The following is a 24,298-nucleotide window of genomic DNA, read 5'->3' as shown; positions in this document are numbered from 1 at the left end:
AAGTATTTTAAAGATTTTATTTTATGGTAAAAATATCAGTAAATGAAAATCAAAAGTACATAAGACTACTTTCACTACTTTCAAAAATAGAGAAAAGATTTAAATTAATCAAAATAAGCAAAAGTTGAGAAATATTTCACCCTCAGACGTAACACTCCTGTTGGAATATACCATTGTATCTTTATAGGAAGTGCTTCAACAGACCAGGTGCTAACAGGTTTATTGAAAAACATTTCCAAAAGCAACTCCAGGTATTTTTCCGTGCAAAATAGAAGAAACAGAAGAGAAATAATTGTATTTTCTGAGATTATTTTAAGTTTAGTACAAAGAAGGTGATTACACTAATTGCAAGTCATAAGAGGAAAAACTAGAAAGTGTTTTTTACACTAAAAGCATTAACAGGCATCTTCTACATCTATATTTTCCCAGATTTCTTTACAAAATTAGAAAAACAGGTTAAAGGCTGTTCCATGAAAAAAAAAAATAAACAAAAAAACAAACAAAAAACCCAAAACACCAAACTTCCATGGTTTTGTTCAGAAGCTTATTGATTTGTGTCTAGCTAAAAAAAGGAGAAAAGCATGGGGCTTAAGCACTTTCATCTCCTGTTTTCTTTTCCCAGAGTGATGACACTTAATATCCTCCCAGCATGGCACTGAAGTCTCTGACCACATTTACAAAATATACCAAAATCACAGCTGCTAAATCATCTCCCACCCCCATTTACAGGCTGTGCGCAACCCTGCCGCATTCGTTTTCAATGAAGTCAGTATACAAAGTTCCATTATATTTATCTGAGTAACATTTAAGTTTTATCTGTATTACAGATTTGTGCGGGTTTTGTTGACATAGAAAAAAGCGATGCATTGTTCCCAACACTGGATAATCTCTTCCACAGTGGATGCTCTACTATAGACAATAACTGATCTTACTAAGAGCAAATCTCATCAATCTGGTGTTGAAAACTTCTGTCAACTACTGATCCATTTGCATAATGACTCCACGTTTTGAGAATATTAATAGCATTTAGGGCCCACCCCATTTATTTTGGCTTTGCACATTAATGCATATTTGAATTCTGGGGTTTGAAACTTATCAAATCACAAGATCTCCAAATCATAGCTATCTACTGAAGACAGAAGCCCTGGTAATACTAAACTAAATTTATTTTCTCAATCCATACCAAAAATTACTATATCTAAAGTCTAATTTTGACCTTATGCTAATTTAAAGAATTATTTCCCATATATAACAGTTTTAGTTGACAAAAAATATTTTAAAGAATAATTAACATTATAAATCAAATTCTTAACCACAAGAATTGAGAACTAAAAAAATATTTTTCTGAACGTATGTACCAACAGCCCTTCCTCAACATTTGAAAAAACTGTAAGAAGCTGGAAAAATGTAGCCTTACAAGAGAAAGAGGGATAAAACAGAATAATACAGGAAAACATGTTATTGTCCCACAAATAGTGTTCAGTTAGACTTCTGAACAAGAAAAAACAATTTAATAATAGCATCAAAATGACCAGCTTACTAGATAGCTTCCTGAAAATCTGATAATACCTGATAACAACTGCCAAGCTCTTTTCCATTGGCCGTGAATGACAACATTCCAGTAGCCAGGTCAACAAAGCATCCAATTTCTAAATCAACATTACTGCGACCTGATCTCTGGGAATTAGCAATTACATCTCCTCCCCAAACCATATAGCAATTGCTGCGCTTCACACTGAAAGAACAGCAAGAACAAAGACGACAAATATTAGGTCACACTGAACTTGACTAAGTATTCAGTGAAGATGTACTTTCCAATGGAGTAATAGTTAGAGATCCTCAAAGGTGCTTGTGCTGCTATTAGTTTTGTTTTCCCATTAACAACCCCTCTTTTTTTTAATAATGAAAGCATCATGAGTAAGGGATCAGACTAAGTGCATCTTCCCCCCCCCGCTTTTTGTAATTATGAAACAATTTCACCTGTTTCTGTGTGCTTATGTAAGATACATTAAAACAAATAACAGCTTCATCCACAGTAACCAAATACAGATGTTAAAAGAAAGCAGTATCACAAAACATTCTTTCAAACAGAACATTAATGATAAATATATTCACTTTAACAAGTATATGTAAAACACATTCATATATAAATGAGCACAGAACACTCCTACTCCATAATGAATTTTCTTATTAGTTTAAATTAACATTTAAAATATCATCAAGCTTATGAATAATTCACTTTTGAACAACAGTATTAAAATACAATCTTTATAAGCGATAAATAAATCCATACCTTTCATGAACCCTGCCTCTCTCATCACCTAAAGTAACTGTCACTGTACAATTTTTATTTAGGTCAAAATTCTCACTGTAAAAATGATAGTCTGGTGTTACCCAGCCAACCCAGACAGAAGATGGGTCTTGGCCAGCAAATATCCGTAGTGAATAAAAATACTGAAAAGAGGAAAAGAACATATTAGTAATAGAAATCTAAATTATTTTATCAGGCCATACTCAAATAGTGATTAAAAAAACCTCCTATATATCAAACTTTAATAATAGTAATTCATATTCTCTTAAGTAATCATTTATAATGCTCATAAATTAAAACAGACTAGTGGTTTAAGATAGTAAGGTTTATGCCTCATATTATACAACTCTGGGCATTATTATTTATACACAGTGTTATATCATAGCAAATGATTAAAAAGGCTTCTTTCAACAGATCAGTTCCTAATGAACCTGCTGCCACAACTAAATCTACTTCAAAAAGTAAGGAGAACTAAGCATCTCAACTTATTTACTTACCGTAGTACAAAGAGCAGCAATTTCTTGGCTGTGTTTTCTAAAGATAAAGGAACATCAGTAAATTAGATAAAAAAAAAAAAAAAAGAAGTAAAAAAAGTTCTCATTATTAAACTAAGTGTACTTACAAGCTAACTCATATTTGCTGGGTACTGAGTATGCATGAGTAAATTAAGTATGCAAGGACTGTACAGGATACAAATATACACCCAAAATAATTGATTGCATTTCAGGCAGAGAGCCGGGGGCGGAACAGATAGATTTACAGCAATTAACTAAAGATGAGGGAATGCTGGAAGGTGCTGAGCTCAGTAGTACCTGGCATCTTTAAAAATCTGTCCCACAATCCTTTTTATTTTGCGTGGATTAGTCACTTTTCCAAAACCAATGAGCTATTGAACAATAATGTAGATGAGGATTAATCCAGTAGGCAAAAGATTCTGAGCTGGTTTTCCAGCCTGGCTGAAGAGCTTTGCAAATCCCAATGATTTTGAAAGGATGGCAGCTGCTTAGCAATGAATAACTATAAACCTTGTGATGCACCTCTTCAGAAATGGTCCTCTATTGTCTGGATATAGCATTTTGCAGGGAAGTTATGTTATAAATTTATTCATCAAGAACAAAAAAATCTCAGTAACATGCATCCTAGTGTGTGCTTAGTGCAAAAACAAGTATGAAATCTTGAGTGTACAATAATAAAGAACAATAGAACATATTACATTTACACTGAGAGCATGAAATAGGATAACTAAAACCAAGTCTAACCGTTTTTGGAAAACATCAGATGAGGCATTTTCCACACCCATGCCAAAGTTGAATGATGAGCGGAATTCAATGGGCATACTCAATCGACAATATATCATGTCTGAATTGCTGTTCTGTGTGCCAAATGTTTTGTGAGTAACTTTTAACCGAGGTGGACTCTCAATGGTTCCATCAATTCTCCATATCTAAAAGTAAGAGAAATTATTTTAAAATAATACTATTCCAAGAAAAACGCTGAAAACTTTCATTAAACAACTAAAGGATGAGGAAATTGAGTATATCCTGACTACAGTAAATATTTTCAAGTTGTTCCATACAGCATTTTAAAAGTATAGATTTTATGAAATTAATTCACTTTGAGTGCACAAGTTATTGAAAAATTGCTTCACAAGAATCAGTAGTTTTCTACCACAACAAGAAGAAATATCAATTAGAATCCTTCAGACGATCCTTATGAAGTCTAAGTCTGATATTATTTTCCCTTGTGCTGAAAAAGTGAGTATGCTTTTAAACTCAGTGACAAGAACATTTCAAAACCCTTTAAGGACAGGTATACAGTTGAAATGATTCTGATAAATGGAAAAAATGCTGAGATCATTCAGTTGGAATTCAAGTAGAGTGTATTTTGTTTAAGTAGGAAATGTTCAAAGACAAGTATTAGGGAATAATAGGCTAAACATCTAAATTAAAGTAAATGGCCTAGGGATTATAGAAAAAAAACTGATCAGGAATTCAAATATATCATTGTTGAATATATTAATATGGAATATTTTATACAAAAAATAGGATATATTATTCTGCTCTAGAGCAGATTAGTTAGGGAGTTGTGGAATTCCTATCACTGGTGCATCATAAGAATGAATGAAACCAGTATCACTCAGTGACACCACAGGTACACTTAAATGTGTCTCAGAGTAGCAAAGTGGTCTAAATCAGTCTCCGTTTAGCTCACACTTCCATGACCTTAAGTGATGCTGAATTCAGCTGAACAATTTTTAGATATTTAAGAAAAAAATGTATAGTAGAGAATATTTAAAAAAATGAAAGTGAATGTAAAATAGAATATAAAAAATGGTTCTAAGAAATCACAACTGACATGTTTCAAGTACTTAACTGCAACAACATAAATTAGTAAGACATATAATAGAACAGATAGGTATATCCATATGAATGGCAATACTACCATAAATGAAGTTGGGGATAGACAAGATCATCTGGAATTATCTACAAGTGACTTAATAGATTTATATGGCAAACTATCTGATGACAGTAAGTATTAGTAAGGGTTTAATGTCTCAGCTTGCTAAACAAACAGTTGATAAACAGGTGTCTCCCTAACATGTAATGTTACCTCAATGTGAGGATGATTTTTTGGCACATTGACAAATGTTGGTAAGCGTTTACTAAACCACATAGCAACATCTCGGTTCATGTTGACAGCAAAAGGTTCAAAACCTTCTTGAAGGCCACACATTGTATAATACTTGAATGTACTGGCATCCATTCCAAGGTTCATACGACCAATCTGAGCTAGACCCAGTGCACAAATTGGAACAAAACCTAAGAAAATGATACAACAAGAACAAAAAAACCAAGAGTAATTTATTTGGAGAACACAAGCATTCTATTTAGGATCCATCTAAGGTGAACTAAACTTTAGCTCCTACAAGTAATGCACATGAAGTGATGACATTAGCAAGGATTTAAAGCCACCTTAAATACTAATGTCTAAGTTCAATATAATTGCTACCAAAAACCCTGAGGACTTAGGCAATGAATGGACATTACATACGCTATCCCATTTATTTAAACATTAAACCAGTTTAACAAGTGTTATTAGTAAGTAGTGGATTTGTGTGAAAAACAAACAAAAAATGCCAAGTCAAGAGGTAGTTTTGTGGACAAACAGATTTGAAAAAACCAAGATTTACTCAAGTCAGTTATTCATTTATTAGAAGAATCGGTTATCTTCATCATTTTTAGACTAATAAACATGCCTTTATACAATGAATTGGACACTGGAAGACAACCTTGGCTAAATCAAAGTTGTCAACAAATATTAAGTAAGCTCTCTGAGGACACTGAGGTTTCAAAAGGACTTTGAGATGAGGTTCAGATATCCTAGTATATCTGTTAAAAATTTAGTTTGCCACCAGTAGCTATAAATTTGTTGCCAACCTTCATCCCTCCATCATTCATGATGGACAAATACACACTTCTTTAATGCTGGAATTTTTTATGACAGAACTTTTTTGATCTCCATATACCTGTAGCAGCCAATAAACAGGGAAGAAAGCTGTTGAATTTTTGTCCATCTCTCAGGAAACAGAAATTGGAGCAACTTCAGGGAAAAGCCAACAGTTCAACCTCTAAAGGAAAAAATTTCTCTCCTACACTTCAACTTCAAGCCTTCAGAGGAGCTCTCTTAAGGCAGCCCCTCATTCTCTACCATTAGACAAACTGTATCAATGGTCAAGTGCAAAGTCTTCTGGCAATTACTAACAGGCATGAAGCTACTACTGATTCCAGAGAAAATGTCAACTAAAAAATAAAACAAAACTGTTTGAAAATATTCCCTGCCTCCTTCAATACAGTCATGTAGACACTATGGTTCAAAAAAGCGAAGGTTGAAAACAGAAGAGGAGAAATAGTCCAGGAAAACGAGAAATGCAGGCAAGCTATGCATAGGACAGAGAAAAAAAAAATTACAGATCAGACTCAATTTACGTTGCAAAGATTTGGTTTTTTTGGTGCAGCCTCTCACCACATAGTCCACATTTTGTCCTTCACAGACAAGAACATAATACGTGTATGCTCCAGTAGGATAATTGGAGACTATATTTTCAGCTTTTGGTAATTTTTCAAGGTGCTTATTATTACCACTTCTTCTTAACGCTGAAATTCAGTCCTGTGAGTAAGCCTAGCAAGGCTCGAAGAAAACTTACCCATTCTGCTGAAACCCCATTAGTATCTACTTGTCGTTAAAGGAAAAAAAAAATAAAAATTTGTGCCATCTAAGCGCTCTTAAAATATATTTTTATGAACTTAATGTGTAGCATAGCCTGAAGGTTTATGTCAGTGAAATATGATTTCTTAGCTCACTAAGCCATTATGACAGACTAGTTTTTCTGGGTTTTGTTTTGTGTTCTCATAACCATGTAACTATAAAAAGAAAATTACCACTTTCTATTCCAAAGTCAGCAAATGCAAGTTCTGAACCTTTACTGGTTATAAGCAACTCTCCATTCAGAGTAAAGATAATTGATTTGTCATCCAAGTTTATCATACAACCAACCACATCTCCTGGCTGCCAGCTTCGTCCAAAGAATCCACTGCCTTGATGCCAACGCTGTCCCTAAACAAAAAAACAAGTAAATAAACACCGTGCTAAAATTAAAAAAAATGACACATAAAGTAAAACAAATATTTCACCTTCCAGGGTCTCAAAGTAATTTTCAAGCAGTACTGATGATGGCTTTTAAATAATTAATTTAATTATTATCTTAGTTACTTCACATAGAGAAACTAAGGCACCCTAACTTCAGTAATAAGCAAACAGCAATTTAGAACCTGGATGATAACCACTGTCCAGTGGATTCCACTTCTCGCATGCAGTGACATTATCATCCTTCTGGTCCTTTAGGAGTCAAATTTGGGAAGAAAGAATGTGCAGAAAGCAGAAAAGACAGAAAAGGGAAAACAGAACTGTGGTTCTCTCTTCCAGTCATTGAAGAAACTTTGTTTTATTTTTTTAAAACACCACTTATAAAAAAAAGGAAGCGAATGCTGTATTTTGTTTATGCTTACGACAGACTTCTTTATTCAGTTGCGTATATCCTAGGAAGACAGATACAAACCAAGAGACCTTTGTTAGCGTAATTTCAATGACCAGAACCGAAATGCAGATACTATCCAGCATGAAACAGAGCACAGAGATATCTTTATATGAAGTAGCTGATCTGGAGTATACAGAGGAAAACTATACTATAGTTCTCTGCCTAGCCTGTTCATAGGTCAAAAAAGATAAAGATGTACTAACTTTGCTTCCTTCAAACACAAATGCTTGATCATCAGCTCCCAACTCTATGTCAGGTCGACAGCCTGGCCTGGCCCAGCCAACACGCATATCTCCACCTGTCACAGCTTCAAATTCAAAATACCACTTTCCAGACTTCACTGCATAAGACCGTTCTACTCTGAAAAATCGTATCTTGTCGATGCTGACTTTTTCCACTGTTTGGTCAGCTGTAAAAATAAACAGAGAAAACCCCCCCACCTTTTCTAATTAGATTAAGCTATAAATGCCACTTTTTAGCTTTTCATCTATCCACAGCATTTTCTGTCTCTGAAAACAGCCATTATCTATCATTGCATGTTTAAGAACCTTCACAGTAAATGTTAAAAACGGAGGAATAGTAATCAGCACACAGAAGCTACCACATTCTAATTCTATACAGGATGACTGATTATCTGCTATTTGGAATCAGAATATTTCAAACTATCACTCAACACAGAGCCCCAAACACAAAACTGACTAGAGGAAACATCGGAAGTGTAAGATTACTACATGCAATACAATCCAATGCAATAATGCAGTATTACAATACAACAAAATACTTTCCTACACAAGCCAATACATTTAGAACATTTAAAAAAACCTGTCAAATAAGTTTTGGTTTTGTTTGGATTTTTGACAAAAAATTACAACAGTATAGTAAATATGAAGAAAAACTTCTGAACAAACTTCTGCTCCTGATTTCAATTAAAAAAAAAATTACTGAATTTGGTGCACATCTTTGACTACTTCTTAAGAACTGAGTTTGAATTGAAGTAGTCAAACCTAATCTGCATACCATGGAAAAATATTCTTTTAAATGAATCCCATATTATGTTCTTTCCTTCATTATTTCCAAATGAAAACCAGTATGTCCACTCATACTCCAGATTTTCTCCAATCTAAAAATCATGGAAATTACAATTATTGTATTAACTACAACCAAACTTTTAAAAGTATCTAAGTAATACACAAGTCAATTACAAAGTATATTTGCATGTTTCATTAAAGTCCACTGCAAAAATACACTACTATTAATTCATATCTTATGTTTTCCCTATCTATTTCAGTGTTTTATGTTTTTTTGCCAGCACTGAGAGAAAAAAAGGCCATGACTGTTATTGAAAGTACATACCTATCTCTTGGTCAGGTGGCTCAATACTATAACCATAGCCTGCAAATGTTCTAACAGCTTCACGGAGGCTATCTCTGTTTGATTTTTTGGTACGTTCATCTAATAATGCATATGGCACTAGCCGAGGATTACGTTTGTTCTTAAGATCCTAAAAGGGGTAATAAAAAAGAACAAGAAAATTCTGTTAAACATCACAAAGATATTGTATAATGAGACAGAGTGTATTCTGAAATAATGTTAAGATTAAAGGAAAGAAACAATATTAATGAAGAACAGTTCCATGAATGCAAGCCCAATTGTTTATAATATTAAAAACCTAGACAAGAATACAAGAGAAGTATGGAAATATATTCTCATAGATCCTGCAGCTGCAGCCATGCAGGTCTGACAACCTACTCAGACTTGCATGGGCAAGGCTTCTTTTCCTGCTCCCCACACCCTCTACCTTTTCCAGACATTACATGACATTAAGTATTTATCCTCTTATTTAACACTCCCAACGGATGTTCTAGAAAACAAAATCTCATGTTCTTTACTTATTCCAAATGCATCTAAAGAAGTCCTTACCTGCTGAATGCCATAGGTCCATCCTTGCTTTATTCTGTCTTTTGCCCAGACATTATGTGCATTTTCTGCTAGTTTGTCAACTAGAAATTCTTGAGAAGGTAACAATTTCACTTCAGAAAGATCAAGGGGGGCAGGTTTATATCCATTTGACATCATGTAACTGTAAGTCAACAAAGGAAAACAGAGTCAAGATACCCCACTGATGGTATTTAAAGTTTTCCATGTGGCATTCATAGGGTGGGGTTCACTTTGTCTCTCCACTTTTCAACCTCCCACTCTCCTATTTCTTCGCAAAAATCCTGCATTGCATTTGGTCATTGACTAGCATATAAATTGTATTCTAGCAAAGAGTCGAATTTTCCACATACTTGCGCCCTATCTAATTAAATGTGACCCAGATCTGTATGTGCATCCCTAAATGATTGTTACAAAAAAACCAAATTGTTATTGAGTACTCTTTATATTTTTTATATTATTCATTTAAACCTTTCAAGTAATTTCTGTTTTAAAGATCTGCATGATGACTTCTTACGAAATTATTTTTTACGCATTATTAAGTATGGTATCTTTTATAAACTAGTCTACAAAGATTGTGTTACCATTTTTCCAACAGAAGAAAACATATTTTAACTATTGTTCTTCCCACCTTTTCATTGAATAATAAGTTTACTAGTTTTTTAATAGTAGACACTACCCTCTCCAACCCTTCCACATAATACAAAGACTAATCTGCTGGTTCAGATATATGCAGACTCCCTCTTGCTCAAATCAGATCATTCCCATTTGTTAGGATGATTCATGTAAGCACTAGATATTTTAACAAGAGTTAGAAACTAAGATTTATTTGTTCTGTTATTGAAGACAATAGTATCAAAACAGTATTATGATAGACTGCCTGCAGTATGACCCTTGGGAAAGGTTCTTCTTTTCCTTTTTTTAATTAATGCCATCAACTGGATCAAGATACCATCTCCCATGTCATAAAACTATTTATTTTATTGCCCTCTTTAGAAACCTAACATTGCTTCTCATGGATAAAGCTGTTTCAGGAAAAAAGACATCTAGTGGGTTGATAAACTGATGTGAAATGGCAAATATCCAAATCACTGTTTCTGTCTTCAAGTTTTGTTGCAGGACAGGGCTTTAATCTGTCCCAGGAGGACTACAGAATCCCTACAGGCTAAAATACAGGTTAATCTTTGATTAATCTTTGCCACTTTTGGCGTGATTACTACTGATGACTTAAAGATGTCTACATAATAAAGATCATTCAACTATTTTAGTTCCGACTGCAATAGTTTAGCTACCAAATAAAAACTATAGCAAAAAACCCATTGTATTTTATGCAATAATCTACATACGTGCAACTTTATAAGAAGAGTAATTTTCTGGGTTTTTTTTCTTCTTTAAAGAAATGCATTAATAATGTCTCTGGAAATGTGTGTATGTTTAACAAACCTTTTCTTGGAGAGGAGGGAAAGAGAGGTGCAAATTAAAACAGGAGTTATGGGAAAACGGTATATCCTCTTTCAAGCAGATCAATTTACCATCATACGCATATACTGTTCTTTGCTACCAATAGAAAAGCACTGAAATGTTGCTTTTAACTTTGTAGTATGTATTCTAAGATCATGTAACACAGATATAATTGCATTTGGTTTAAGTATGTGACTATCTGGGTGTCTGTGAATCACTCCACAAGGTGATGCAATGCAGCAGTATTCAGTCAACCCTCCTCACAGGAAAGGTGACCAACCATGTGCTCTGTAAGGCTGTAGTGAGTATGGGGTTCACATCAAGTATTTTTTAAGTTACCTTGCAATATTTTTGTTTAATTAATACCTTGTAGTTACAAATAATATATAACAGTTATCATAAGGTACTTACTTTTTAGGAAGTTTGACTTTTTTAAGATCTTCCTCAGCTGCTGGATGAGCATGAACAATGTGACATCCAAGGGCCAAAAGGGTTCTGCCAACATATAAAAATGGCAGTAGTGAAACACAACATTATATCGCTCACCCATTTTATAAATTTCTTTCGGTTTTAGTATAAATACACCGAACTAATGACATTTAAAAACCAGGGAAGTAATTCAAAATAATGACATTTTAAACCCCAAATATTTTAACTTATCAAAAATAATAAATAAAACCTTCAAAGTCTAAAAAGGTACAAATCTGTGGCTTGAAAATTATGCCACTTTATTAAAACCAACAGGATTTGGTGTTGTTTTTTCCTTTGCATCTCTGTAGAGACAAGATTTTTCTAAATCGCTCTGAATGTATTCCTGGAACTTCTAGCAAAGTTAGCAGAACACACTTTGAATGAGATATTCTAATGTATTTATATCTTACAACAGAATGAAGTGCTTGAATAAAAATTTTAAAACACCACTTTATTTTCTTTTAAATGTAAAGCTCACTTGAGGGTTTCAGTTGACATTTGTAGATTGTAATTCTTCTCTGTCTCAGGTAGTTTTGAGAATTCCACAAGACAAGGATGATGCCTTTTATTATCATCCCGTATCTGCAACAAAGCAACAGAACAGAGTACTTTCCTGATACCAGATTCAAGCCAGAGTCAGAGCAAAAAATCAGTTAATTCTTTGCAATAATGAAGACGTTGTAAACAATACCAATTATCTTTGCTCAATGACAGTTACTCATCTTTATATAAATGAACTTTCCCATAATTCATTTATAATGCACACAGTAAGTACTCCTCCATAACCAACAAAATCAGAAGAAATATAGCTATTTCATGTGTTCTGCATAAACACATGAAACACTAGGAAGCGAGCCTGTAAACTCAATGTACATTTCTGCTGAACGCCTGAGCAATATATGCTCAATAGAGCACAATCTGATCTATTGTACATATTCCGATTCAAAAACCTTAAAGAATCATTTGGTAATGTTTTCCAAAGTCTACTGGAATAATGAAGCAGAACATTCTTTTTCTGATATCGACGCAAGTCTTTGAATACTTACCTGACTCTTAATTAAACAAGCTCTTTCACTCAATGCCAAGTGCTTCTATCCTGATGGCAACTAAGAGTTATGACATTTCACATAGAAAAAAATTTTTCAATTGCCAAAGCTCACATACATTAAAAAGGTTATCAAAGCTCAGAATTTCAATAGCAATGACATTTTAGCAGATAGTATGATAGAGTTATTGAAGAAAAAGGTAAATCAAGTCCATAAGTAAAAACAGCAGAAGGTAAGAGAAGGAAAAAGATTCTTCTGAGGCAGGATACAGTTGTGATGGGCACATGGAAGACTACCCCAGTAAATGTGAATTTGAAAAGAAGTAAGATGAAATAATCTAAATTAAAGGCAGAATACAGTCTTCAGAATTTTATATTACTAGGGGAAGGTACCAATTTTAATATAATTGTTGAATTTAATACAATATTCTGAATATAATATTCTTGTCCTACCCTTTTAACTGTTTTTCATTTGGTGACATCCACTGGGCAGGGAATGCCTTGTCACATGCATTTAAATAATACCTACCAGATGGCCTTACTCTCTTCAAGCTGTTAGGTTATACCACATTATAAGGGATCATTATAACGATATGTTTTAAATGTAACTAATTAAATAAAAAACCTGAGCTTTGAGGAATTTAAACGATTACAAAAGTCACCAAAACCCTGTCCCCATTACCAACAGAAGCAAATTTCCACAATGGACTTTTTGCTTGTTATCTCTTTGATCCGCAACACTACAGTAACAAAAGTTAGGTGAGGAGTTACTCACTATCGGTATGATTTTCAGTAGAATTCCATCTTGGTATAGCTAGTATGTTTCTCAGTTAAGATATTTTCAAATGGTTAATTACTTAGAATCCTAAAATATGTACCTTATTTATATTCCAGATTTGCCTTGTAATCAGTAGGTAATATCACTGTCTCCTGCCAGCTTACATGTCATCTATTGTTAGTAATGTATAAACCACCATTAAATACTCTGTTCAACTTCCAAGTCCAGGTGTTCTGGTAGAAGACTTAGCCTAATATAAGTGACTGTACCCAGACAGGTCATTCAAAACATACCTTGCCATATGTCCAGCCCAGTTCTATTTTATTCATTCCCCACAGTTCATGGATATTTTCAGCTAGTTTGTCCCTGATCTTTTCAAGATGAAAAGGAAGGGCAATCTAAGAAAAGAGCATAATAATTCCACAAATAAGAAAAGGTTCCAGTTACCACACCTTGTAGATCCAAGATCATCTAGTTCAGTTAAATACACCACAACACACAAATGATTAATTGCTAAGAAAGCCGGCAAGCTAGCTTAGTTTTTATATTGCAAATTTAAATGTTGTTAAGCCATATTTTACAATCCCATTATTGCATACTTAGCATACCTGACTAGTGTCTATCGGACAAGGGATAAAGGAGGCTTGGGAGAGGAATTGTGTTGTACCCAGCAAATCCCTCACTCCATCAGAATCTCTCTTATATTCCTTCACTGGTTCCAGTTTCATCTTCTCTTTTGGAAGCAACGCTTCGTAACAGGGAGCATAGCCAGCAGGAGGCAGAAATTTAAACTCTCCGTGACGTCCACCCAGTAAGAAACGAACTCTGCAATTTTCAATAAAGAAATTATACTCCTAAATAGTCAGCATATACTAACATTATATAAAAAAATTTAGAAACTTAAACATTTATTTGAAAAGCATTTACAAAAATGCAGATGTATTTCATGCTTTGATAAACACCAAAAAGTTACCAAGCATTCATAGTAGCAGACACTATCAATAACATCATCACCTACCCACTATTTTTTGAAAATTTGTTTTGGCCAAAGCAAAAATAATTATTCAATGCAGCAGCATACTTAAAAAAAAAAAAGTTTCTTACTTAGAATCAAATTGTTGTAAACTGTGAAATTTTAAATGCATTTAAATTATGTGGAAACACAAATCTAATTTAAATTGGATTGTTACTCTAAAAGATCCCATAGGGACTATTTATATAGTACTTAAAAGTTTTAAAGCAACTTCTCAGTGCACTCATGCAGGAAGTTGACACATGAGGAAAAAAAACAGAGGGTATGGTAAAAAACCCCCACTATGATCATAATACATAAATCAAGCAAACAAAATTATACCCAGTACTACAACTGGGAATGAGTTTCAGAAGCATAACTAAGATTTCCATTAAACCCCTAAAGTTTTCTGCTTCTCCTCAGATATATATGTTTCATACAGATTTAAGAGTATACAAGGAAAAACAACAAAGAAACTATTCAACTTCATACTTCATGGTCCTCATGTAGGCAAACTCTAGAGGCCTACACAGAAAATTAAAAACAATTGTTGTCTCTAGGAAATAGCCCATATATTTGTATTGATGGGGTGACCAAAAGCCTCTACCACTTTTTACTTACACTTCTAGAAATACTAGAACTATCAGATCAACATACTTCATTGATAGTGAGAGACATTAATAATAAAAGAGGAGAAAAATTAAGACACACAAGTTTTCTCAAACAGGATGTACATAAGCACAAGTCACAAATATCTGAAACAGCTCAATGTCCACAAGAAATACATTATTATTGATTACTTCTACTAAGCTTGAACCTTCTAATTTCATTTTAAGAATACATTGTTTGAAATATTTGGATGTTCCCAAGGCAGCTAAATATTTGAGATGACAACTTTGAGCTTAGACCTCTCTTTATGGCAAGCCCCCACACAGATAAAATACTTTAAAAATAAAAAGGAGATCAATATTATTTGAAGACCTAGAAGACTAACTTCCTAAACAGACAAAAGTAAAAGAAAATTGAAATGAAATAACTCTCATGCAATTCTTCCCTTGCTGACCACTCCCCAGTAAATACTTCCTTGCTTCCTGCCAACTTGGTCAACTTTTCCAAGTTGTAGCAAACCATTCAATCTCATTGATCTTTATGATGTTCTCATTCCTTCTGATGCCTGTTTTCTCCCTGCTCTTCACTGCAGTATCTAAACTTCCACACCCACTATATCCTCCTAAAGCTGCACACTCTCTTTTAAAAACCTAAACACTCCAAGAAGCTGTGGCTTTCTGTCTCATTTTAAAATAAATGTTCAGACCTTTCGATTACTCTCAGAATCAGAGACTGAGAAAGCCACAGAAAGCAGAAAAAAAAGCAGATAAGCCACAACAGAAATAGAAACATAAAGGGTTTGTGTCCAGTGCAGAACACTCTCCTCTACTCATGAACTCGGGATTCCCATGCAATAACATTTCTCTGATATTAACAGACACAGAAGATGACATATAACCCGCTACTGTCATCAGCTATGATTAACTACAAGAGAAAATGCTCTCACAAAATACACAAACAACATCAAATAAGAATCAAGAAAAATAATTACACGAATTTAATTTTCTTACAGGAAAAAGTAATGAATGTTCTCAAAAGCTCTTGTACTAATGCAGCTACATAGCAGGGTCACTCCCTGGGAATAAATGAAAATTGATTTGTTACTCCTTTCCAGGCCTCCTTTATGCTGTTTGGTCTCTGTTAGTATTCTCACCTGGGAGGCTCTCTTAAGCATGAGATGTTCAAAGTATTTATGTATTGATCACAGAAGGAAAAGCCCACAGAGAACTAGTTATCTGATTTACTTCACCTCAGAGAAACAAAGATTTCTTTTTTCTTAATTGTTAAATGTATGAACCATTTATAAGCTGAGCTTTCTTACACTTATGAAAGCTATATACTGTCTATTCTGGCCATACCAAACCTTCATTTCTCAAAAATTACCACGTAAAAGAGAAATCCTCCTTTAGATAAAAGCCAGCCCTTTGCATCTTTTCACTCCTTCACCACAATCTCTTACTCCACTCCTGATTGTTTCTTCTAAGCTTGGCATCTAGACCATTAGTATTTTTTCATAGTGAAAAATTTTTATAACTTATCCATTTTATGCAGAACTCATGCTCAACCTACAAAAGACAGAAAAATCCCAACCTTTCTTACTGAAGAATTCTCCTTAATTACATCTTTCCTTCCTAAAGTTGTTGCCTGTCAATACCAGCAATAAAGATGCTCTAAGATGAACTGAACAGAAATTGGTCAGGTTATAACAACAGTGCAAGAGCTAGTCTTTTGTTGTTGTGTCAGCTTTGTAATGTTAACACAAGTATTTTGGCCACTGAAGTAGGCTGACTTTTGCAGAAGATTTTCTGAATGACTTAAAGGTGAGATAACAACAAAAGCCTGAAAATGGTAAGTTCAAATCTCAGTATTTTAGCTACAAAACAGGTAAGAAATGGGCAATATTAGTAATGATATTCCAAAACTGCATCTCATCAGTTCTTTGTGTTTCCTATTGTGAACATAGTAGCAGTTTTCATGATGATTTAGGTTTTTTACTTCCTGCTGAGAAAGCCAGCGAGAATTTTAATTAGTGCCAAATGTGATGCTATGTTTCTAATGTGCTTTTTTTTACTGATAATTGGCATCAGACAAAATTCATTTCCCCTAGGTCACCAAATACCCATAAAATAATAATTCTCAGACACTGTGACTTGGTCAAATTGCTAACAGGCTCACATTTCACCCTGAATTGAAATCATCACTAAACAAATCAGTACTTTCCTGCCTGCCTCCCTCCCTCCCAGTTGCTGGTTGGACAGAACTGAAACAACAAAACAAATCATACATGCATTTGGACAATATTTTGTGTGACAGGACAGCAAAGAAAACAACAATTAAAATCAAGTTGTACTTACTTTACACCTGCTGATAAGCTTACAACAGGGAAGAAAAACCCTTCTGTACTGAAGTTCTCAAACATTCCCTGTACAGGTTGTCCATTAATGCGGAATGAAATGCTGGGTACACCTAAATCCAAGCAGCAGCTAACCACATCATCAGATGCTAATAAATGCTGATTGACAGATGCCACAGCTCTGGGAACTCGACCTAGGATGAAAGTATTCAGTAATCAGAAGCTTTAAGCAGACTCTCACAGGTTTAACAATGAAATTATTTCCTCAAAAACACCATCAAGTTTTTTGTTCATAGTCATGAAGACATGATCTTGCCCTTGAATGGTTCTACTTTTAGAGACAGTGAGTCAACTTTCCTCAAATTGATATGTGGCAGGAAGGTGCATAAATTGTGAAAATCACTTGAGACCTCTGACACTGTTTGCAAGACAGAAAGTGCTCAGCTGAAATCACTCAAGTTCACACTTGTCGTGGTTTAACCCCAGCCAGCAACTAAGCACCACACAGCTGCTCGCTCACTTCTCCTCCACCCAGTGGGATGGGGGAGAAAATCAGGAAAAGAAGTAAAACTCGTGGGTTGAGATAAGAATGGTTTAATATAACAGAAAAGAAACAACTAATAATGATAATGATACCACTAATAAAATGACAGCAGAAATGATAAAAGGATTGGAATATACAAGTGATGCACAGTGCAATTGCTCACCACCCGCTGATCGACACCCAGTTAGTCCCTGAGCAGCGATTTCTCCCTGCCCCCCCCTTCCCCCCAGTTTCTATACTAGATGTGACATCCCATGGTATGGAATACACTGTTGGCCACTTTGGGTCAGCTGCCCTGGCTCTGTCCCCTCCCAGCTTCTTGTGTCCCTCCAGCTTTCTCACTGCCTGGGCATGAGAAGCTGAAAAATCCTTGACTTCAGACTAAACACTACTGAGCAACAACTGAAAACATCAGTGTCATCAACATTCTTCATACTGAACTCAAAACATAGCACTGTACCAGCTACTAGGAAGACAGTTAACTCTATCCCAGCTGAAACCAGGACAACGCTGTAGCCTGATGCAAGAGTACTGAGGCACAGTAAATCATGCCCTCTTTATAAAAAGCTAACATTGATTTTTTTTTTTTTTCATTAGTTATTTGTGAAATACCAGATTCACATATCTGTGAATATTCAGTGGTGAGGCACAGGAACAGGTTCCATGGAGAAGTTGCAGATGTCCTGTCATTGGAAGTGTTCAAGGCCAGGTTGGATGGGATTTTGAGCATCCTGGTCTAGTGAAAGATGTCCCTGCCCATGGCAGCGGGGTTGGACTAGATGTTCTTTAAAGGTCCTTTCCAACCCAAACCATTCTATGATTCTATAATTCTACTGGAGCTGTGTTTATGACCAATATCCAGGTTTACAGTATCAAGAGGTGGAATGGTATACTGAGTTATCAAAAAACAGACCAAGAATTTAATAGGCCAGGTTTTCTTTATCAACTACAGCCATACAGTAAAGAGAGGGAGCTTTTCCCTACCTGGGAAGGTGGAATCTTACAGCCATGCACAGGACTCAGCAATTATAATAACAATTAACTCGAGATAATATATCTGAAGTAATCTAACTATACACATTCACAGGTGACTGCAGGTTTTCAATCGCACTTGAGTATCTGAGTATATTTTTAGCCAAGGAATATCTCTTCAGAATTCCTTTTGAAACAGTTCCTTGAAAACATTGTATTTTAACTGTAGAGCAAGACTAATTAAGCAGTTAAGCACTATTCCAAATTACTGTGTTTGGAACTTCTTAAGAAAAAGTCAAGTCAGCTGTTCAGGACAGTTTAAGTACTCTGAGTTTTCCCTTACTGCAGGAGATGAGATTTAAGAGACTTTCCAGCACTATATTTCTGAGGTTCAGTTAGTGTTTAATTTTGTATTAATGATTTATTCAGCCATTTCTAATGGAGTATATTACAGATGTCTCCCAGCCTACTCCCAAAAATCATTATTTCTGTCATTTGAGAATTGTTCAGTAGTGCTGAAAAAAAGTATTGAATTATGTGCGTGCACACGCACACACAGATATTTTAGATACAAAATCCTATGCTGGAACAATGCTAATAGAATTGAAAAGTCAACACCCAAATAAGGAAATGTTAGAACTAAGGCCATAAAATCGAATTCAGCGTACTTATGTATGCTGTATTTACCACACACCTTTTCACTGCATGGCCCCACACTATTCTTTTCTGAACAATTAAAGAGTACTTAGCTGTATATGGCATTTCAAGGCACAAAGAAATATTGGGAAATTAATGATTTTTAATACATGCCTTAAATAGTGTATCGTAAATAAAGCACAAGCTACGAATTGAACAAGCTAAAAAATAACCATCATTTACTGTGTATACAAGAGACATCTGGAAGGAAAAAGAACATGCTACTTCATAATTAAAGACTGTACACACAAGGACTGAAATAATGTCTTTTTTCCCCCAAAAAACTTCTGAATGCTCATGGATGGCTACACACGCAAGAAACAAAACTATTAAATTAAGACAAATCTATTGAGTGTGCTGATACTGAAGGTTTTTTTAAGTCTTCTGAACAAATTTTAAAAGACTTCTACAAGAAACATAGAAAGCTAAATTCCTGGTGAAACAAATTGTTACAAAATTTCCTTTACAACAAAATGTTACATTCCCAACTCAATGTTTCAACATTTCAGAGAAGAGGTGGCCCAAACTGACTGACTGGAAAAAAATGTCCACATCTCATTCTGGAAAATGAACTCAGTTTTCATCTCAATTTTATCTTGAGGCAGAGACCCAGCCAATAAAATTTGCTCTCAAACAATTCATGATTAACAAAGGTATAAGCCAAAGAAAATACAATTTTAGACTGTATTAATACAGTGTTAATAAAAGGTGATCCTCCAGTTTCATCTATATTCTTAACAAAATCTTCTATGTGAATGAAGTCCTTTACCAATTAAGATAGATTGTTACACATTTTAGGTACAAAACCTAATTGCCAGAGCTCTGTTTTAAATATTTGTGTAAGTAGAATGCATATGTAAAATCTTCTAGAAATTTTAGCAACTGTTTCGCTTCCTACTGCTTTTCTATCTCCTTTCATTACTTATTGATAGTTCAATTAAGAATGGTGTTACAAAGATACCAGATGATGTAATTGAGGGTATACAACTAATTACCTCAATATTTTCTTATTTTATAGCCTTATGCATTATTTCTTCTCTGAAATGTTCCTTATTTAGAAAGTATTTAGGAACTTTAAGAAAGCAAACCCAACCATCAGAATTTCCTTTGTTGCCATTTGATTCTTACAATTAGCCAATAGCACTCTGCTAGTTGTTTCTATAGGAACATACACTGACACAGTCAAAAGGTATTCTGCTGTGACAAACCTGTCTCTTTACAAAAAGTATATTCTAGTTCCCTCTCCCTGGATATAGTACTGGGGGAGGGATAACCACACAAAAGCCAACAGCCTTGCTTGTAGCTCCAAAGCCACTTTCCAGCTAACTATGTGCTCCAGAGGGCTCTCACTAATCCCTCTCCAAAGCATCCTAATCAGATTCTTGTTTTCTCCTTTTTCCTCAGTGGTTACTCTTTATAACACACTCATTATTACAAAAATTATTTGAACTGCAACACTACAAATGAGCCCTCCTGTAAATTCCTTTTACTCTTCTAGAGCTCTTACTCAAATCTACTCTTGACTGCATGGGTGACGACTTCCACTTTTTCCTTAACTCTGCCCACTAACATCTTCACCTTGCTTGAACAAAGAATGGCAAATAAGACCACAAGTTTACCCTCACTGATCTTCAAGTGACCACAAAATATACATTTGTTGGCATCCATTAACTCCCTTCTTTATAAATTGCAAGTGTAACCACTTCACTGCAGTACTAATTAAGAGTCTCCTAGATTACTACACACATTAAGAAGCATTCCTAGAAAAGCTCCATTTTTTTCTGTTAAGCCTATTTTAGATAATAACATGAAAAATATTTACTCAAACAGCATAGCAACTACAGGTTTTCAGTTTGATATTACACCACAGAAATTTATGTTCTAAACCCAAATGAAGTTGGTAGTAACGTAGCAATTCTTATTTCTAATTGCCACAATTATCTTTTATGAAACTACTTCTCAAAATTTAAATTAAATTTACCAAATCTATCAATAGGTGTGAGGATGATAATGTAATTTTACTTCAACTGTAGATACAAAGTGAAAGAATAATGCAAATGTAGATGCATATACAATTAACTTGTCTGAGATCAATACATCCATTTGGTTTTGAACAGATAGACTTAAGTCAGTATTGATCTAGATCTGGAAAATGCCATTTTTTGATCAAAATCATGAAAATAGAAGCTATCTGCTAAAAAGCGTAATTGGTATAATTCAATATTGACTAAAATCTCAAACAAGAAGCCTGATCTGAAATTCTAAGTAACTTCATGGTATCCAGGAATTCTGAATGTACCTCACTATAAAATAGCATGCTATATACACACAGGTGTAAGAGACTGAATTGTTATCCTGAACCATTTGCCTCAAAGATTGTTAGGTGTGAGGGACTGGACCATCATCTTAAGGAACTGTGAACTGCTTATCTCGAGCCCTTTGTCTCTAAGATGGCCTGTTTAAGCAGGACACTCCTCTGTCCATAAGGATGATTACCAGGCCATTGAGACATCCAGGGGAGAAAACGGGCTGGAGCTGATCTGGTGTTGCTCATGGGAAGATCGTGTGATAAACGAAACCTGCAGCGCATGACATCATTGAAATATGCCCTATAAAAACCCATAGAGACAAGCTGTGGGCAGCTTTTCTTCACCACCAAAGAACTGAAGATTGAGGACCAACGGGATGCCGCTGGATCCGTGGTGGTGACCATCCTTGCAACTCCCACCACCGACTGCTTGCCTGAGGACCAACGGGACGCTGCTGGATCCGTGGTGGTGACTATCCTAGCAATCCTATCCCGACTGCTTGCTTGATTTCTACCTTTTCTTCCATTCTACCCTATCGCCACCATTTTCCACTTTTGATACTTTTGATAATAAAAGCTATTTTGACTATACGGCATTTGACCTTGTTTGTGTCTTAATCTCGCTCCTGAGATCATATCGAAACCTTCCCCGACATTGGATCGGGACAACAGGTACTGAAAGTAAAGGTAGGTAACTCCTAAATGTAAGAGTAAGTGGAAGTAAACAAAGTACTTACCAGACCACAGATGAAGGCCATCAAAACCATATGAGTACAGGTCATCACCAACACCATTGCCTCCCCATCCTTCTCCACCTCCAGGATAGGGGGCATAACCTGAAGTAGAGGCCCATCCAACTCGTAAATGGGTGGGTTCTGCCGTCAAGAATGGATCAACCTGATCAATTATTAACTCAAAGTACCACTTCTTGTATTGTGCAGAGCCCTCAGCAACACCCAAAAATATGTTTGGTCTTATGCTAAGAAAGAAAATGTAAGCCAGTTAGTGTAAACATAGAACGTGACATATGAGTTATATTCCTGTATAACAATCAAATTCACTTTGCAAATATGGTAAGAGTGTAGATGTCCACATTTTGCTTATAATATTTAAAATAGTGACCCATTTTATGACCTTATAAGACTGCTGTAGAATCATCTTCTAAAGTATAGGATCCATTCTTTGAAAAACTTATAGTCAAAAGAGGAGTAACAAGATAATTTCCCAAAATCAAAAAACACAGGAGTGAAGTTGCCAGGAAATCAAATCCGTCTTAAAACACACAAGTAGTTCACAGTATGTTTACATACTCTGTAATAATTATTAGGTAAAGTCATGCTCTGTTTTGAATGAGAAACAAGCAACTTTCATCCTTCCATTTCAGAACAGATCTTACTATTAATTAGCAATTTCTATTTGAGCACAGTTTCCATTACAATTGCCGTATTGCTAGTAAAAATGGGTTTTTCAGAAGTTAATACATAAATACTTCCTAAAGTGTGTGTGTCAATATTGAAAGCTGTGGAACATCTCTTAGGTTACAGTATTTTCTTCAATTAATTATTGAAGATATCCAAGTTCCATTTTTTTCTAATATAACAATAAAACATGTCACTATACCTTGTCACATCATTAATCAAACGTGTTTGCAAGAGTAAGTCTCTTCTAGGCAGTAGATTGTCACAGATCAAATTTTGATTGGCACGAACTGCAACTCCATTACAGACACAGAGAGAGCAAAGCACATCGAGAACCTAAAAAAAAAAAAAAAAAATCAGAAGAAAGTCAGGTAAAGGCAGCTGCATATATGATTATTCAGTTGTTAGCTTAATTTACATTCAGAATAGACCTAAAGGAAGGAATATAATACATAATATCATTATTGTTTTCTAAATACTTTTCACATATATGGACCAAGTGTAGTCTGTACTACTGATAGAGGATATCAAACATTCATGGAACACAAATTCAGAACACAGGGTTTCAAAAATGCCTCAAAAAACCATCCTTTGAGATTCCTTATTCTCACTTCAATTAGAAAAAAGTAAAGCTAGAACAGCGGTATGTCAACTCTTTATAATTTTTTTAAATTAAATCTCATTAAAACTTTGAAATGTAAAATTAAATTCTTTAAGAAATTTACTGCAGCCCAAGAAACTTTCTGAGCAAAATTAGTGGACAATTCTCAACTGCAATTCTCAGACTGCTTATGATTCAGTTCCGAAAGCATGTTCTCAATATGTGAAGAGATCCAATTATTTTTTAAATGAAAAACATTTAAAATAATTCACTATAAAGCAAAACAGTTTCAGAAAGATCTTATTCTAAATTTCAGCTTCCTTTTTTTTGGTCATAGTCTGAAAAGTGGAAGAGATTGACATAATTCTCCCACAGATTACTGGAGCAAAAGGTTTTGGAAGAGAGAACACAGCAACATAGTGTTGTTTAATGCTGGGGGACAGAGCTGCACACTTTTGCACGAAACAGAGAAGCTTAAAGATGCACTTGAGCTCTGACAAGCAATCATTGAGCTATGAGCCCAAAGAGAGCATCTCCAAGACAAAGAACCATCTTCGTACTGTTGATTACCATTTTGGAAACTGGTGTACAACACAAGGAGCAGCAGAACAGAACATTTATTTTAGCCACTCCTGTTCTCTGCCCAGTAGGTTAGCACAAAACCACCCTCAACGCCAGTTTAAGCTAAT

At 34.9% G+C, this 24,298-nt stretch overlaps 1 protein-coding gene across 13 annotated transcripts in view; it reads right to left on the bottom strand.

Moving 5' to 3' along the window:
* Positions 1 to 24,298, bottom strand: part of RYR3 (ryanodine receptor 3) — a 245,015-nt gene that overhangs the window by 123,944 nt on the left and 96,773 nt on the right. For all 13 annotated transcript variants that reach the window (XM_069784114.1, XM_069784119.1, XM_069784115.1 and 10 more), the window contains 16 exons: positions 23,211 to 23,344; positions 22,328 to 22,569; positions 17,072 to 17,264; positions 13,705 to 13,921; positions 13,390 to 13,494; positions 11,752 to 11,855; positions 11,214 to 11,297; positions 9,327 to 9,486; positions 8,760 to 8,907; positions 7,610 to 7,815; positions 6,751 to 6,925; positions 4,922 to 5,130; positions 3,571 to 3,755; positions 2,809 to 2,845; positions 2,294 to 2,454; positions 1,570 to 1,735 (listed from right to left, as the gene is read on the bottom strand). In XM_069784114.1, the coding sequence (XP_069640215.1) occupies positions 1,570 to 1,735; positions 2,294 to 2,454; positions 2,809 to 2,845; positions 3,571 to 3,755; positions 4,922 to 5,130; positions 6,751 to 6,925; positions 7,610 to 7,815; positions 8,760 to 8,907; positions 9,327 to 9,486; positions 11,214 to 11,297; positions 11,752 to 11,855; positions 13,390 to 13,494; positions 13,705 to 13,921; positions 17,072 to 17,264; positions 22,328 to 22,569; positions 23,211 to 23,344 (2,526 nt within the window). The remainder of the gene's footprint in view (positions 1 to 1,569; positions 1,736 to 2,293; positions 2,455 to 2,808; positions 2,846 to 3,570; positions 3,756 to 4,921; positions 5,131 to 6,750; positions 6,926 to 7,609; positions 7,816 to 8,759; positions 8,908 to 9,326; positions 9,487 to 11,213; positions 11,298 to 11,751; positions 11,856 to 13,389; positions 13,495 to 13,704; positions 13,922 to 17,071; positions 17,265 to 22,327; positions 22,570 to 23,210; positions 23,345 to 24,298) is intronic.

Source organism: Haliaeetus albicilla, chromosome 5, assembly GCF_947461875.1.
Source record: "Haliaeetus albicilla chromosome 5, bHalAlb1.1, whole genome shotgun sequence".
Classification (NCBI taxonomy): Eukaryota; Metazoa; Chordata; class Aves; order Accipitriformes; family Accipitridae; genus Haliaeetus; species Haliaeetus albicilla.
Note: the sequence above shows the minus strand (reverse complement) of the source record. Positions and strands in the feature narration are given on the sequence as shown.